Source organism: Schistocerca piceifrons, chromosome 5 (assembly GCF_021461385.2).
Source record: "Schistocerca piceifrons isolate TAMUIC-IGC-003096 chromosome 5, iqSchPice1.1, whole genome shotgun sequence".
Taxonomy (NCBI): domain Eukaryota; kingdom Metazoa; phylum Arthropoda; class Insecta; order Orthoptera; family Acrididae; genus Schistocerca; species Schistocerca piceifrons.
Window position 1 is genome coordinate 114,679,931 of NC_060142.1, and position 17,953 is coordinate 114,697,883.

At 38.6% G+C, this 17,953-nt stretch overlaps 1 protein-coding gene across 1 annotated transcript in view; it reads left to right on the forward strand.

Annotated features, from left to right (window-relative positions):
* The window catches only part of LOC124798776 (dynein intermediate chain 2, ciliary-like), a 73,329-nt gene that overhangs the window by 42,865 nt on the left and 12,511 nt on the right, over window positions 1-17,953 (forward strand). The window contains exon 4 of the mRNA XM_047262305.1: window positions 13,492-13,699. Coding sequence (XP_047118261.1) covers window positions 13,492-13,699 — 208 coding nt within the window. The remainder of the gene's footprint in view (window positions 1-13,491; window positions 13,700-17,953) is intronic.

The following is a 17,953-nucleotide window of genomic DNA, read 5'->3' on the forward strand; positions in this document are numbered from 1 at the left end:
AGGCAATTTATTAACCACGACACATGCCACTGTGTCAGCTTGTTAATTAAAATAGCTATCATTTCTTGGAAGTACGAAAAGTGATCATTACTGTAAACACATAGAGGTTCCCAGCTGGTGTCTGTCTAAAAGGGCCTAAGATGTCCAGACTGAACATCACAAATGCTTTGCTGATGCTGATAATCTCTGCAGTAGAACACATTGAAGACTTAATTTGGTTCATTGTGTACTTGGTATTTAGTTCATTACAAAGTATTACATGTCCTGCTTACGTTATCACTGCTGATATTGTTCAGATACATATAGTTCTGTTGTTTTACAATTCCTATGCCGTGTTAATACCTAGTCATCTATCTGTTTTAACGTTTCATTTTGCAACATAGCTTTTATCACAATACAAGGTCTGGGTTTTGTTTGTTTGTGTAACACACTGTTGTGCACTTTGAGTTGTCAGTTTATTCAGTATATCAGTGAGCAGTCTTGCTGCTTCTGCAAATTTTGGTGCAGACTTTCAGTAATAATTTGCCAGGCATGAAAGACTGCAACCCTTTTTCCATACACACTAGTAGAAAATCGTGTACTGCTTTTATTACCCTTGGGGTCCATTTGGACTCCCTTGTCACTAATTACATGTCATAAATACCGCACTTCTTCCAGATAACATACATTTTAAACTGATTGTTAAATGCACCTTTCTGCAACTGCTTGAACACTTTCCTTGGCCACAGTACATGCTGTTCCATGTTATTTGCAAAGGCTATTATGTAATCTAAATACACCATGCAATGTCTGGCTTTCAATCTTCACAACAGTCTATTAAGAGGCATTGAAATGTGACAAGTGCAAATGGCGTATGCCAGAACTATCCTAACAGGAATGTAAGCGCAGTCCTTGGCTGATCCTATTATCCATTGTTGTTGTTGTTGTTGTGGTCTTCAGTCCTGAGACTGGTTTGATGCAGCTCTCCATGCTACTCTATCCTGTGCAAGCTTTTTCATCTCCCAGTACCTACTGCAACCTACATCCTTCTGAATCTGCTTAGTGTATTCATCTCTTGGTCTCCCTCTACGATTTTTACCCTCCACGCTGCCCTCCAATACTAAATTGGTGATCCCTTGATGCCTCAGAACATGTCCTACCAACCGATCCCTTCTTCTGGTCAAGTTGTGCCACAAACTTCTCTTCTCCCCAATCCTATTCAATACTTCCTCATTAGTTATGTGATCTACCCATCTAATCTTCAGCATTCTTCTGTAGCACCACATTTCAAAAGCTTATATTGTCTTCTTGTCCAAACTATTTATCGTCCATGTTTCACTTCCATACATGGCTACACTCCATACAAATACTTTCAGAAACGACTTCCTGACACTTAAATCAATACTGGATGTTAACAAATTTCTCTTCTTCAGAAACGCTTTCCTTGCCATTGCCAGCCTACATTTTATATCCTCTCTACTTCGACGATCATCAGTTATTTTGCTCCCCAAATAGCAAAACTCCTTTACTACTTTAAGTGCCTCATTTCCTAATCTAATTCCCTCAGCATCATCCGACTTAATTAGACTACATTCCATTATCCTTGTTTTGCTTTTGTTGATGTTCATCTTATATCCTCCTTTCAAGACACTGTCCATTCCATTCAACTGCTCTTCCAAGTCCTTTGCTGTCTCTGACAGAATTACAATGTCATCGGCGAACCTCAAAGTTTTTATTTCTTCTCCATGAATTTTAAAACCTACTCCGAATTTTTCTTTTGTTTCCTTTACTGCTTGCTCAATATACAGATTGAACAACATCGGGGAGAGGCTACAACCCTGTCTTACTCCCTTCCCAACCACTGCTTCCCTTATATATCCATATATCCTTATATATCCATATTAGAAAAATATCTACAGTGCCCCAGATTATCCAAGGTTTCCATTACATTCAGGACTGATAAGCATCTCTAATCATACACTTGTTAAAATACCAATAGCCACAGCAAAAGTGTATGTCTTTGTTCCATCCATGGGCATCTGGAGATATTTTTCCAAGAGAAGACAAAATTCTGAATCTGCCCATTTCTTACCTGTTCTGCCTCCATAGCATTGTGCCCTCTTGCGGGGCACCTGGACTAAGTTCCCAGTACTACCTTGGATTTTTCCTTGGTGTGAGGACTGGATTGGGGTGCACTCAATCTCATGATGCCAATTGAAGAGCTGCCACACAGAGATAGTGGCTTCAAGGTTGGAACATCGACAGGGGTCAGGTGTGCTGACCCCATGCCCCTCAATCGTGCATCCAATGATGCATGACTGAGCAGGACACTGTGGTTGGTTGACTACCGCATATTCCTTAGGGTCTGATTGCAGGTTTCCTTTCTTTTCCCCATTTTTTTTGTGAAAATGATTCGTTGAGTTTGAAAATGTATTGGCTCCCATGAACTAAATTTGACAAAAAGTACACAAAATTTGTTGCACTTAAAATGGTTGTTAGTGATCCAGTCACTATTTTTAACATGAATTACTTTGATATCCAGCCAGTAAGTCTATTCAACTGAATATGCAAAGTACATCTTTTTATGTTATAAATATGAGTGTTACCGTTTTGATTCACTGATCTAAAATTTTATCCTCATATGATTAAATCCAGTGTAATCAGTCAGCTATGAAATAAAGCGAGGAAATATTTATTTTATTTTTATTTATTTATTCCATGTGATCTGACGGTACTCAGTGTGTTGCAGATGTCGGAAAATATCATTTAACATTGTTAACATATATTAACGTAGGCCTATAGTATCCTAATGTATTATATTGCTCAATGTTTTCAATTTAACACAAACAGCAAGATTACTGTTCTAAGTTCTCATTTACAGAGTAAAAACAGTGACACAACAAATATGACTTCACGGCTTTGCTAAATTTTATGTTGTCTCGATGGACTTAATACTAGTTGGAAGATTGTTGAGCTGTTGGAGGCCCATGTGGAAAACTCCCTTTTTATACAGTTGAGTGTTTGTACGTATAACATGCAGGTTTGCATTTTTCCTGGTGTTGTGTTCATGTATTTCATTATTTTTTACGACTCTGGGGTCAGTTGGCACTATGTGTTTTCTGAAAAATTTTAGTCTCAAGAATGTAAAGGCAAGGCAGTGTAAGGATTTCCAACTTTCTGAAGATGGGTTTGCAGGAGTCTCTGGGTTTGCTCCCAGTAATAATCCTCATTGCTCTCTTCTGGATTCTGAATGTGCTCAGAGCAGTTGGAGAATTTCCCCAGAATATTACACCATATTTTAGGTGGGCTTGTATGTAAGCGTAGTATGCACAGGTTAATGTTTTCAGGTTAGCACATGTTTTCAGTACACTCAATGCATAACAGACAGTACAAATCCTGGCATTTACCTTTCCTGTATATGTGTATTCCATTTCAGGTTATCTTGAACCCACAGACCTAGGAACTTGAAAACAGTGTTGGTATCTATTGACTGGTTATTTATAGTGACAAATGGCTGAGAGGAATTTGCATTTTGTGTTGTGTGGAAGTTCATGGAAGCCGTCTTTTTGGTGTTGATAGTTAATCTGTCAATTTTTGCCCGGTTGCTGAGTTGATCAGTAGCCAAGTTCACAGCTTTTTGCACAGTCTCTGTATTCTCCCCTTTGAGGAGTACAGTTGTGTCATCAGCAAATATTATTGTTTTGTGTGCATCAACATTCAGGCTCAAGTCATTAATATACAGGAGGAAAAGTAGGAGTCCCAATACTGAGCCCTGTGGAACACCTTGCTTTACAGTTTTATTACTTGATAGTATTTCGATTATTGAGTTGCTTTGTCTATTAGTATATTTCATGCTGACTCTCTGCATCCGATTGGTTAGGAATGTAGCAATCCAGTTGTTTACAATTCCTCTGATACCGTAGTCTTCTAATTTTTCCAGTAATATTTTGTGGTCAAAAGCCTTTGACAGATCCAGAAATATGCCTGTTATGGGTTGTTTTCTGTCTAACAGTTCTAAAAGCGTGTTTATGCAATCATATACTGCAGTGTCAGTAGATTTGTTGCTTCTGAACCCATGTTGAGCTAAACTTAGTAAATATTTTTTTTCAATGAAGTCCATCATTTTTTTGGACATTATTTTTTCAAAACCTTTAGAAAACCAGGATGAGATTGAGATAGGCCTGTAGTTATTCATATCTTTATTATCACCTTTTTTGAAGACAGGAATTACTTTAGAAAGTTTCAGAGCTTCAGGGAAGATACCTGCCTGGAGAGAACAGTCACAGAGGTGAGTAAATGGTTCAGCAATTGTGTGTTCACAATTTTTGATTACAGCTGCTGGGATACCATCAATTCCAGCTGAATATGAATTTTTTAACTGTCTGAGGGCTTTTGCAACATCATTTTCAGTGACTTTGGTAATGAAAATTGACTCTGCACATGTGTGATATTTTTGGCTTGCTGGTTGGTAATTTGTGTTAGGATTATTTTGGACCAGTTTTTCAGCTATGCTTGTAAAGAAATTGTTGAAAGAGTTCACCACAACTTCGGGATTAGATATAGATTCATTGTTGAGTTTGATTTCTAAGTTCATGTGTGAAGCTTTCATTTCCCCTCTTTCCCTTTTTATGATATTCCACATTGCTTTTACTTTATTGCTGCATTTGTCAATGTACTCATCATTCTGCATCCTTTTTGCTTGTCTTATCACTCTTCTTAGGATACATGTGTAGTTTTTATAGTATTCTGTTAGTTGGGGGAGTCACTACTTTGTTTACATAACATGTGGAGTATTCTTTTATGTTTGCAAGAGATTTTTATAGCTGGTGTAATCCAACTCTTGTTTCTATTGTTATTATTTATTCTTACTGGTTTTTGCAGAAAGGCCTCTTCAAAGTGGTGGATCATTTTGTCAAGAAATATGTTGAATTTCATGTTGACATCATTGGCTGTGTACATCTCTGTCCACTTTTCTTTACTAAGGAGGGCATTTAGCTTGTTCAAGTTCTCTTGGGTGAAAAACCTTCGTAAAGTTTTTGGTGGGACTGGGTTTGAGGTATCTTTGCTAACATCGACCTTTAGAATGACAGCTTGGTGGTCGCTGAATCCTGCATTGTATACTTCTAGAGTTGGGTTAAGTTTATTTCTATTTGAAAAAATTTGATCTAGAGCTGTCTTGGATGTGGGTGTTATTCTAGTGGGTTCGTTTACAAGGCCATGCAGATTATAAGTTTTTGCAATGTTAATCAATGTTTCCCTGTTTCTGTTGTGGGTGAGAAAGTCTATATTAAAGTCACCACATATAATCACATCCTGTTTCCACTGACTTATTTTGGATAGAAACAAGGCCATTTGTAACAGAAAATCATTAATACTACTGGAGGGGGGACGGTAAATTGTAGCTACAATTAGATTTAGATCAGTAAGCTTTATGGGTGCACATTCAAAAATCTTATCTGTCCCTATTTCCTATAGGGTAGGAAGTGGGCTATATTCAATGTGTTGTTTGATGAAGATGGCAACCCCACCATGTCCATCATTTTATCTGGATTAGTGTTCACACAATTTCAAGTTGGGTAGTGAGATTAGTTTAACCACATCAGTGCAGAGCCAGTGCTCTGCTAGGCATACTACTGAGATATCACTGAGTTCACTGGTCAGCAAAATGCTTAAGTCATCAGTTTTGTTGCTCAAGGATTGGAAATTGTGATAATAGATTTTCAGGTCTGAGTGGGGTTTACTCAGGGGGCTCGAAGTCATATTTACTGTGTCACTGACCTTTAGTTTAAATTGTGCTGTATTCCAGGTATGTTGACTTCTGAGCAGTTGTGCTGGTTCTGTTGGTCGTCCTTGGCAGCCATCTCATCTTCCAGGTGGGCCTGAAAAGTATCCACATGCACTTCACACTGTTGAGGCATCACATTGACTTTTTGGAGGGATGTCTCGATAATGTTCACCATCACATTATTGATCCTTTCAGGTTCCTGACCTTTTTGAGGGGACAGGGGGTTTGTGTTTCGTCTCTGTGACTTTGTGACCCATTTGTCTAGTGTAGTTTGCACAGTATGGCCACTATTACTCTTTTTTATTTCCCTTCTTGTTTGTCTTTATCCAATTGCTTATTAGCGTATGTTTATGGTTTCTGACTTTTGGTTTCTTATTGTCCGCCATAGTTGTCAGGAAGGCCAGTCTATTGCAGATAATCTCCTTGCCACATTTGTTTAGGTGTAAGCCATGTGTTGTGAAGTGGTTTCTGGCTAGTCTCTCTATTTCAAAGTTCACAGCAATTCTTTTTTTGTATGCATGTTTAGCTAAATTCAGAGCCAGTATCAGGTGGAAGTTTGCAGTATTAATTTTACTATTTAAATTCTGAACATCATATCTCCTGGGTATAGGATGGATAATGATATTCATTTTGTGACTTAGAGCGTGTATTGGTTCCAATGGTTCTACCACATGCTTCAACATTAGATCGAGAGGTTTGTCTATGTCGTTAGAACCCCCTATTACAATCAAAGTATCACGTGTACTGAGGCTTCTTGTCAAATTTTCTGCGTTTTTTATCACTTCTTTTAGTGGGGCGCCAGGTTTTACTGTGCTTTTTACCTGGTAAGAGGGCCCTAGTTTGTCTTGCAGTATTTGAGCACAGTCTCTTCCATGACTGTCACTTAATATTAGTACTTTCATTTTTTTCCGAGATTTTCTTGCTATGTAACGTTCTGGAATTTCTTTCGTTTTTGTCCTGCACATATATTGGTGCTTGAGAGATTATGTTCGTCGGCGGATTATTCATACACTTTGTGGCGGATTGTTCACTTTGGGTTAATTTTTGCATAAGATATTGTGCAAAGTTAGGCTGTAAATTGACCTTGCTAGCATCTTGCACCCGGTGGTTATCAGTAGTTACACTTTTAAAATCACTTTCTGATCCATTTCACGTAGGCATACCCCCACATTAGCTTTGTTTTCCGTTGCAGTTTGTTTACATGCAGATTTTACAGGGCTACGATCACACGTGGCGCTAGACAGCACACGATTGCTGAGCATTGCATTCTGAGCACGATTTATGGCTTGACTATTTCTCATAGTACGTTGTCCCGTCAAACGCCAGTTTTTGTTACCGATATTTACGTTCGGTGTGCGGATAACGAGTTCATTGTTCGTGGTTTTATTGGTTACTGCCAGTTCAAGTTCATTACACTTCACTAATAGTTCATGATACTTTACCAGTAGGCTTTCAAGCTTCAGGTTGAGGTCCATTATTTCTTGTTTCAATGACGTTATTATGTGATCCTGCGTTTTTAGAGTATTGTTTACTTTGGATTCAGTTGCTTGTATGATGCACGGGCGGCATGTCCACTGTTCTTCACTGTTAAAGTATTTCAGGTTAACTTTGACGCATTTTTCGTGGTACCAGTAATTACAGTTAATACACAGAATACCTCGTATAACTCTTTTTGAACATATTTTGCACTAAAATATATTTGTAGGTCCATGATGGAAATGAAAATTAAACACCTGAAACAGAAAAAAGCGAGAACAATAGAGAAAATCCTGTTGAATGTTAACAAAAATAGACAACATTAATACTTCTCAAAGTGGGGTAACAGGTGTAAACTTTGAAAGAAGACAGATTTTGTATCATCTACTTCATTCTCTCAGCTTACAAAACAAATCTCATCACACTGGGGGACTTATTTCATCACTGTCATGCTTCGCATTTTTTGTATTGACTGGCATAACTAAAATTGAACAAAAAGTGTGTATAAAACTACATTTTTTGGCTTGGTGATGTAAAGTGTAGACTAGGGCCTATAACTGATTATTTCAACATGAGATATCTTCCAAAACCAAATCTCAAATTGACCAGCAGAATTGACTTTTTTCACAGTCTAGGATTGAACCAAGTAAATCTTTACATCTCCAGGTTGTCAGACAATTGTGCAGTCATACCAATTGAATAGCAGAATTGGTAGCTCTGTGACTGCAAATAGTGCTGTGTTATACCCTGTAGGATGAAGGAGGCTTCAGTTCCTCGTGAGGATATCTTTTCAACCTTGAAATTGTACATTTTTCCTTTTTCTTCTAGTGTATAAATAGGATTTTTTTGTTTTGATTGAAGCATTTGGACCTATATGTAAAGCACAAGCAACTGTGTTCTTCAGATCCTACTGCAGTAGTTCTGTGAAAAACTGAATATAGGATTTGCAAGCCCATCATGGGTCTTCTTTGTCCATTGATGAACAATAAACTATTACTGCGATTCCACTGCACAACCCGAGGAGAGGGGGTGTTCTTGAAGAAGCTGATGAGGGATGATGGATCGGTTTGTGCTGCTGCTGTGTTTATGTTGTACTAGGAACCTGCACAACAGGAGTTGGACTGGTCCCTTCTTGCTCCTCAGTATGGGCTGTGCAAGGGAGAGGCAAAGAGAAGATTGAAAACACTATTTCACCACTTTGCTGTAAAAAATTGCATCCATTGTGACTGCAAAATAGTGCCGAAACTGGTACCGCACCAGCATGTTTTCTCATCAATAGCATAAAAACCAAAGAAATCCCATACATATAGTCATAGCTAAAGTCATGGTACTTCTCATTGTGCCAGGAAATGTTAATCTGCGAATTAGTAACATCGAAGATGATAGAAATTTTAGGGAATTTTGGAAAGAATAAAAAGCCCATGCCTAGATTCCAGGAGAGGGCAAGTGACTCCCCCCCCTCCCCCCCTCCTCTCCTGTGGTTCTGTTCCATCTACACTTGGGATGATTATCACTGGCACTCCCCAGGGACTGGTACTTTCCTCAATAATACCTGCTTGTGGGTGTTGTTTGATAAGTTGTTCTGTCACTGGTTCCAGGTGATGTGGTTTACTGTACAGTTTATTATACACAGTCAGTTCATTGCCAGTTGGAACTCTCTCACTGGGGTCACTGGCAATGACCCACGAGGATTAAAAAGATCCTCATCATCTAGCAATAACTGCTCTGTCACTATTTTCTGTGCTCCTTCCAAGTCCACTACCTTCTTCCATAAACTGACAGCTTACTTAAGCTTAGGACCTGAATTTGTTCTGTCTAAGTGATCCTCCTGAAAGATCTCAGAATTGGGGACCATGTCTATGGTCCCAAAATTATCTAACTTGACAGGAGCTACCTGTTCACCATCTGAGTGCTGTATGTGAACAACACTTCTGTATTTGAAACATCATGCTTAATGTATTTTTTTATTAATGTCTATGGTCCCAAAATTATCTAACCTGACAGGAGCTACCTGTTCACCATCTAAGTGCTGTATGTGAACAACACTTCTGTATTTGAAACATCATGCTTAATGTATTTTTTATTAATTTCTTCTACTGGATCCACTACATACATTCTGGGGACTCTAAATACATAACATGAAGGTGTTTAGAATGCAAAAAAGAGCTCTAAGAATAGTTTGTGGATTTAAAGAGATGGAGTCCTGTAAATCTCATTTTACTGAGTTTGGTGTTCTGAATGTTCCCAGCTTGTTCATCTATGAAACTATCTTGCTCACTAGAATCTACCTCTTGAAAACAGGCAAACTACTACAAAACAAAAATGTACACAACTGTTGTATCAGAGGGAAATCATTCACCAATAATATCACAGAACTACATCATAACAGAGAAGCCTAATTAACATTGGTGTAATAATACACAATAAGATACCAGAGGAAATAAAAATCGCTATGTATCCAAAATTTAAAACTGAACTGAAGGCATTTCTAACAAAGCATTGTTCCTGTTCCATAAAAGAATTTCTGAATATATAACAAAAAAAGTTACTTAAAAGTTAAATTGTAAGAATATGTACCTAATTTTAATTTGCTACTATTTGCTAAGGGTATGTATTACTTCAACTTTTCATTGACTTGTCCAATATCAATTGTACAATTTGTGCTGTATGATATAACTGGACCAATAAAAAAATCAGTCAATACAATACTTTTACTGGCAGATTGGTTCCTACAGTGACCCACAGCAGTTTTCTGGTACATTGCAGTACATTAGCACACAAACATTGCGCCAGGGATGTGTCTCGCGATGGCATGGCACTGTCAGTGGTTTACCCCAGATTGAGTGATGTCCCATTAAGTTCTACCATGTACTGATCAAGGTCAATTTTATATGGTGTTCAAGCAAGAAATGTAACCCTAAGATCGAGCAGTAACCATTGCCTACTTTAGGCATAACTTCCATTGAACCCCAGAATTTTTTTTGCCCAACTCAAAACCTCAGTACTGGTGAACCAGCAAACACACATCATTTTCACCCACTCCACTCAATCTATATTGTGGTGGGTCCAACCGTCTTTTCCCCATGGGGACCAAATTTGTCATGGATACCTGCGTTCTCTTGTCCAACAAAAATGTATGCTTCCCGCCATCCAGGAAGCTATCTAAACACCATTTTCCTGTGTTTATATTCACTGGGAGCACTGTGTGGCCTCTCTAGAGACCGCATTATCATTTAATGGGGAATTATTATTCCCACCCCATTCCCACCTCTCATGCCTCCACATCAGGCTTTTGCATGTAATCCGACTCCGGACACCTTATTGGCGCCACATTTCTTACCTTGCAGTTCATGGCCCATCTGTCCACATGCATAACATGTGAAACTCCTGCAGTGAAAATTTTGTTACTGTTCTCAACTTGGATCACCACATCTATATCTTCTAATGCTGCTGGATTCATTGTGGCTTCAGATAAATTCTTAGGGAACTTCGCCTGTACTTTTATTGACACACCAGATGGAAACCCCTACAAAAATGCATTTAATGCCCTCTGTTCTGCCTTTTGCAGGAAGGCCGTACTGGTATCATTGCTACCTGTCAACTCGTATGTGTTGACATTTAGCTTCCTAACTCTGTACACAAAGTTTTTAATTCACTTCCCTTGCTTTTGTGATACATTGTTAAATTATTCCCAATAATACCTACAGCAATTCTTTAGTCTGTGCTGAGACCACCCTCAGACTTTAAAATATTGGCATATTCCTTAACTCCTCGTGATACATTGCGAATGTGTGGGAAGCTGTGGGATGTGTTCTCTGGTACTGAAAATGGGTCCAGAATCGAGAATGCTTACTCAACAACTCCATTCTTTTCTGCAGACTAGGTGCTGACCATAGCGGCTAGTAGCAGCTGTTGATATAGTGGGATGCTATGGCAGCATAATAATGGTTAACAATGGTGGTGCCATACCTGATGCAGTGAGGCTGTGCAGTTGGGCCAGTGTACACTGCACACAGCCCAAGATGATTGACCGAAAACTGCAGATGCGTGAAGTTAAAACCAGGACCCTCAGAGACTAGTCAGAATGTCAGGTGATGGCACCCTTTCGGTGAGCGCACCTCGTTGGATCCATTTCATAGCCCAGAACTGTGAGGGTCAGGTGATGGCTGATAGTCCAGAGGCCTCATGTAGCTGGTGATGCTGCTTGATCTAGCTGTAATAGCTTAGCTGCTCATTCAATTGATGACTGAAATGGAGACTGTGCCAGTTGAATTTACAGAGCTGATGGAATGGTGCTAATGGCTGAGCTGGTAGCATATCTACTCGTTTCAGTGAGGGATGTTGTGTTAGGAGCTAGGTTCCTGTCACATAGTTGGCTGTGGAAACTCTGCTTTGTGCTATAACATGCTAACGATAGAATGCCACATTGCAAAATTATGTCAGTGGCTGAACCCACAAATTCATTTGTCATTTGTGATGATCTGCCTGCAGTCAGTGCCTTCTCTGCATGATAATAATGGGAATACTATCGATGACATTGCTGTTACAGCAGAGTTGCTAAACACAGCCTTTCGAAATTCCTTCACCCAAAAGACGAAGCAAATATTCCACAATTTTAATCAAGAATGGCAGCCAACATCAGTAAGTTAGAAGTAGATATGCTCAGAGTGGCAAAGCAACTTAAATCATTTAATAAAAGCAAGTCTTCTAGTCCAGATGGTGTGCCAATTAGGTTCCTTTCATAGTATGCTGAAGCAATAGCTCTGTACTTAATAGTCATATACAAATGCTCACTCAATGAAAAATCCATACCCAAAGACTGGGAAGTTGCATATGTCACACCAATATTCAAGCAAGGCAATAGGAGTAATCCACCAGATTACTAGCCCTTATCATTAACTTTGATATGCAGCAGGATTTTAGAACATATATTGTGCCTGAACATTATGAATTACCTTGAAGAGGACGATCTATTGGCACATAGTCAACAGGGATTTAGAAAACATTGTTGTTGTGAAACACAACTGGCTCTTTGCTCACACAAAGTGTTGAGTGCTTTTTATAAAGGATTTCAAATTGGTTCCCTGTTTCTAGCTTTTCAGAAGGTTTTTGACTCCATACCTCACAAGCAGCTTCTAATCAAATTGTGTGCCTATGGAATACCATCTCAGTTATGCAACTGGATTCATGATTTCTTTCCAGAAAGGTCACAGTTCATAGCAATGGAAGGAAGGTCATCGAGTAACACAGAAGTGATTTCTGGTGTTCCCCAAGGTAGTGTTCTAGGCGCTCTGTTGTTCCTTACCTATATAAATGATTTAGGAGACAATATAAGCAGCTGTCTTATGTTGTTTGCAGATGATGCTCTCGTTTATCATCTGGTAAAGTTATCAGATGATCAAAACGAATTGCAAAATGATTTAGATAAGGTACCTGGATGGTGCAAAAATTGACAATTGACGCTAAATAACGAACAGTATGAGGTCATCCATATTAGTGCTAAAAGGAATCTGTTAAACTTTGGTTACATGTTAAATCAGTCAAATCTGAAGGCCATAAATTCAACTAAATACCTAGAAATTACAATTACGAACAACTTAAACTGGAAAGAGCACATAGAAAATGCTGTGGGGAAGCCAAACCAAAGACTGCATTTTATTGGCAGAATACTTAGAAGATGCAACAGACCTGCTAAAGAGACTGCCTACACTATGCTTGTCCATCCTGTTTTGGAGTACTGTTGTGCATTGTGGAATACATACTATATAGGATTAATGGAGTACTTCAAGAAAATTCAAAGAAGGGCAGCTTATTTTGTATTATTGAGAAATGGGGAAAGAGTGTAATGGAGATGAGACAAGATTTTGGGTGGAATCAACTTTCTTCTCCAAATGCGAAAATATTTTGTTGATACCAACCTACATAGGGAGAAATGGTCATCATAATAAAATACGGGAAATCAGTTCTTGCACTGAAAGACATAGGTATTCATTTTTGCCACACATTGTTCAAGAGTGGAATACCAAAGAATTATTGTGAAGTCTGGCTGTTACAAAGTGCTCTGATATTTCATGCTTGCCCATTCTGCAATACATTATGGTGTCTGATGGCATCACAGCTGAGTGCTATTCCAAACTGTCACATTGCTGTCTCTCCAAAATAGTAGATAGCTGAGATTCAATTGCACAGAGTGTATTGTGTTCCACCATGTCTGTTTCTCATTTATTGTATCAACTTATTTTTCTTACCAGGAACTCAAAGATGAGGTGACTCGTGTTCTAACATCAAATCATGCACAAATTGTGACAGACCTTGTGGAATACAGCTACAAAGAAGGCCGCTATGTTGTACTTCCTTCTACAGGAGCAACCTTCATTATATTCAGAACTGAAGGCACAATTTTACACAAAGATTCAGACGAAGCCCGCCAACAACTGTTTGGAGAAGGTGGTGGGTTTGGTAAGCTATCTTTGCTAAATTATATGTAATAAATGGAAAATGGTTTATAAAAAGCAAACAGTTAGTTATATGGTAGTGTAGATTCCACATCCTCTAACTGCATTGCCGTATGGTGTCAGAATATTTTCTTGTATCTGCCTTTGAAGAGGGTGACATTGTCAAACAGCATTAACTGGCTATAAAATCTATTTATTCCTGTCAATCTCTTCTGTGAGTATGTCATTTTTCTCATAGAATACAATCATATTTGTCCTTAAATTCAAGTTACCACATTCATGTTTTCTATTCATAGTACTGCTTTACTCATTACATGTAGAACTAAGTGAGCAGACATACAAATACCTGAGACAGAGATCAGCTATATACTAAATAAAACTCACTGTAAAATTTCTAGTCATCCAGATGAATAACAAACTGAGATGGCACCTCACTGTAGCTAAGTCCACACACACATGACCACCATCCCCGGCAGCACAAACTGCAACTGGACTGCCAACGGACACAGCAGGGCATCAGGAGGCTTTGGGGTAGGGAGATGGAGAGGGAAGAAGGGGGGTGGGATCACAGCACAAAAAAGGGGAGGAGCAGGGAAAGGTGTGTGGGTGCAGTGGCAGAGGTAGGCACATGAAGATGGTGGGAGACAAGGATAGGGAGAAGTTGACAGGACAGAGAGGGTGAAAACTGTTTTTTACAGTAAGTAGCAAGCTATCTTTTCCCTACATTGTTTGTATTCTAACCTGGATTTTCCGTTATTTGATTGTACTAGCAGTTCGTGACAGTATGACTCGAACCTGTATTTCTTGCCTTTCATGAGCTGTTGCTTTAACCGTTAGGCTATCCACACATGCATCTCTGACTGACCCAAACTTCCATATGTCACAACTAGACCTTGGTCATCCACTCCCACACCAGTGAGAAAGAGACAATGAGGAATCGAGACCTATGATGTTATCATCTCTCGCCCACCCCAGTGTGTAGTATTTACTTGCATGTTTGGATGAACAGACATTGTTGATGCTAGTCAACCACCCAAAATTACTTTGAAATAAAGTTGCTGAAAGCAAATAACTTGGCTTCAGCTATTTTAGGTATTAATGTACTATCTATTGGTGGCATGAAAATTTGGGTCAGATTGCGACTTGGACCCATATTTCCCTCTTATTGTGAGTGGTCACCTTAACCTTTAGGCTATTCATTTACATTTCCAGGACCAACCCAAACTCCCATATGTCACACTGTTTACATTTTTATACCATAGTCTACATTTACCACTAAATGCTTGCAGCTGTCGCACCATTCCTCATTAGTCTCATCCTCAAGGTAAGTGTGGGAACACAAAGTAAAATTGCGAGTATTCAGTGATGAATGTAGGCAGCCATGGTCTAAGGATGTAGATGTGTGACATACAGAAGTTTGGTTCGTTGTGGGCAGCATGCATGGGTAGCCTAATGTTTAAGACGACTGCTCACTATAGGCGGGAAATCTGGGTTTGAGTTCTGATCCGGCACAAATTTTCATATATCATCAATAGGTAGTACATCTATATCTAATATAGATGGAGCAAAGTCAGTCACATATTCAGTGCATTTATTTTTAAGTAATTTTGGATGGCTATCATCAACAATGTCTGTTCATCCAGACATACAAGTAAGCAAAAAATGTTTGTTTTACACAAATGTGCACTGAAAGTATTATGTAACGTTGATAACTGCACATCTTACAAAAGCCTCTTCAGGAATCTTTGTATTTTTACACTTATTTGCCATTCCCTAGTGATGTGTGTTGTTAACAACAATAGGAATTTGAATGAAATATAAAATGAAGAACCAGAGTACTAGAAATAAAAAACAACTTTTGTAGAGACAGTGCATCCCTTTTTAAGGGAAATAGTAATTTTCCAAATATTCAGAACTAAAGCAAAAGAGTATTGTTATTAGGCAGTCACATAATGTGTCAAATATTTTGAATATGGAACATAAATACCACTTAAAACAATTTTCGTTGAAGTTCTGAAGCTTCAGCTCTACTGACATATGGATAACATATGGTTTTCCTTGTAAAATGTCATAAGTACTGGTACATAGTTTGAAGTATTAGACAGTCAGTGGTTCAGATAGTCAATGGCTGATCTGGACCTGATTGTAAAATGTTAATAAAATAAGCTAACCATTTATGTAAAGTTCACAGAAAAAAAGTATTATTTCATAGAATCATAAACACCCACTCGGTTTAGAGAGAAATTATGGGAAGAATGCTTGTGAAAAATTTATAAAGCAGATAAAATAGATGGAAAACTTAATTCTTCCTCAAACATTTCATTTAATCACTTTTAGTCACGTTTTCCTCTAAAATTGAACATAATCAAGGTGAAAAGCCAGATAACTCATGGGATTAAAAGTATCTCATGCTAGGAAAAGAAGATTCTACCTAATTCAGAGAACAAGCTGTAATCACAAACTCTATTGTTATAAGTATTGTAAGATCCTTCAATCAGTTATTAAAAAAGCACTATGCTTTAAACATAAAACACTCCAAGAATAAGGGAAAAGCAGTTAGGAACATTATTAAACAAAGAAAACAGCTATTCAAGTGAAACTGAGCTCCCTGAAAATAGGTGTGTCAGGAGTGGTGACACATTTAAATCATTGGATATCAAATTCAATGATTATTTCATCTGAATGGCAGCAAATGTTGCATCCACCAATAAACAAAAGCATTAGGTTTGCTTATATAGGAACTTAGTTTGCTCGCAACATAGGTGTACATTGGTGTGCGAAACTTAAGGACAAAAGTAGCTTTCGGATGGTGTGTCACTGCCAAATAACATAGCTCAATGAAACTTGGACCATACATGAAAGAACTGCTGCAGTACAGTACAGTATGGAAGGTAACTGAAAGAAATATGAGATGAACAGATTTGGCACTTTTACTCAAACAGATTTGGCACTTTTACTCAAAGACAATAATTACTCTGAAGTCACCATGATTCGTGTGGTTGTATTGTATTGTATTTATTTATTTATCCTGTGGATCACATATTGTACAAAGTACACATGATATAGGACAAGTCATTTTTCTTAACAAATATGTAGTTTGGAGAAAAAAAAAAGGCAATGGACTGCCATTTAAAAAAATGTACACAAAATTGTTCATTGATGAATATAGTAACTTCACATACAGAGAATACAAACAATTTACATGGGGAACTAAGAAACATGTAGGCAATGTAGTGCTACTTTGATTCGTGTGGTTCCCTGGACATTACGAAAGGCAGAATATGATTCTTAATATGGTGTGTGATTACCATGACAGCAAGACTGCTACATAATGTGCTTTCTTGTTGGCCAGAAAGTTGGTAAAGCATTCTTGTGGCAGAGTGTTTCATTCCTCCATCAATGCAATTGATAACTGCTGAATCATCGCTCGTGCATTTGGACGTGCTGCAGTATGTGCCTCCAACGCATCCCACATGTGATCAGAGGGATTTAAGTCAGGAAATAGGCACTCCATTTGCTGAACATTTTCTCATTCCAAGAGCTCTTCCACATGCACTGTTCGAATGTAGTTGCGCACTGTCATCTGGAAAAGTGGAGTAATTGCCAAAAGCACCTCTGAAAAGAGGCATACAAGGAAGAAGTACAGTGTCATAATAATATTGAACAGTGAGTGTTCTGTGTTCTTAGATTTGGGGGTCAGTACACCCTTGCAACATTGTGGCTCTCCACATCATAGCACTTTGGCTACCAAAATGATCATGTTCAACAATGTTCCTTGGTTCATTATGTGTTCACACTTCTCACCATATGGGGTACGTATGGCATTGTCGAACATGATTGTTTTGGTGTTTTGCGTATTATGGTGTGGGGAAGCATAATGTTGCTTTCAGAATTATTGTGACACTGTACTTTTTCCTGAAGTGCACCTTTTCAGGGGTGTGTTCGACCCTGACTTCTTTTTTATGGGTGAAACTGTGCCATTGCATTGAACAACACAGATGGAGAAGCTCTTGGAATGAGTGGATATTCAGCAAATGGACTGACCTGCCCATTCCTCAGACTCGCACTGATCAGCCATAAAATTATGACCATCACCCTATTATTGATATAAACCCATCCAAGCGGCAGCAGCAGCACCTGGCGAGGATTGATTGCTAGTCAGACACACCCACATTACATGTAGTATCAGTGAGTGTGTTGTCCGTGTGTAGATTGTGGGAGACATGCAATCTGTCTGAGTTTGACCGAGGGCAGGTTT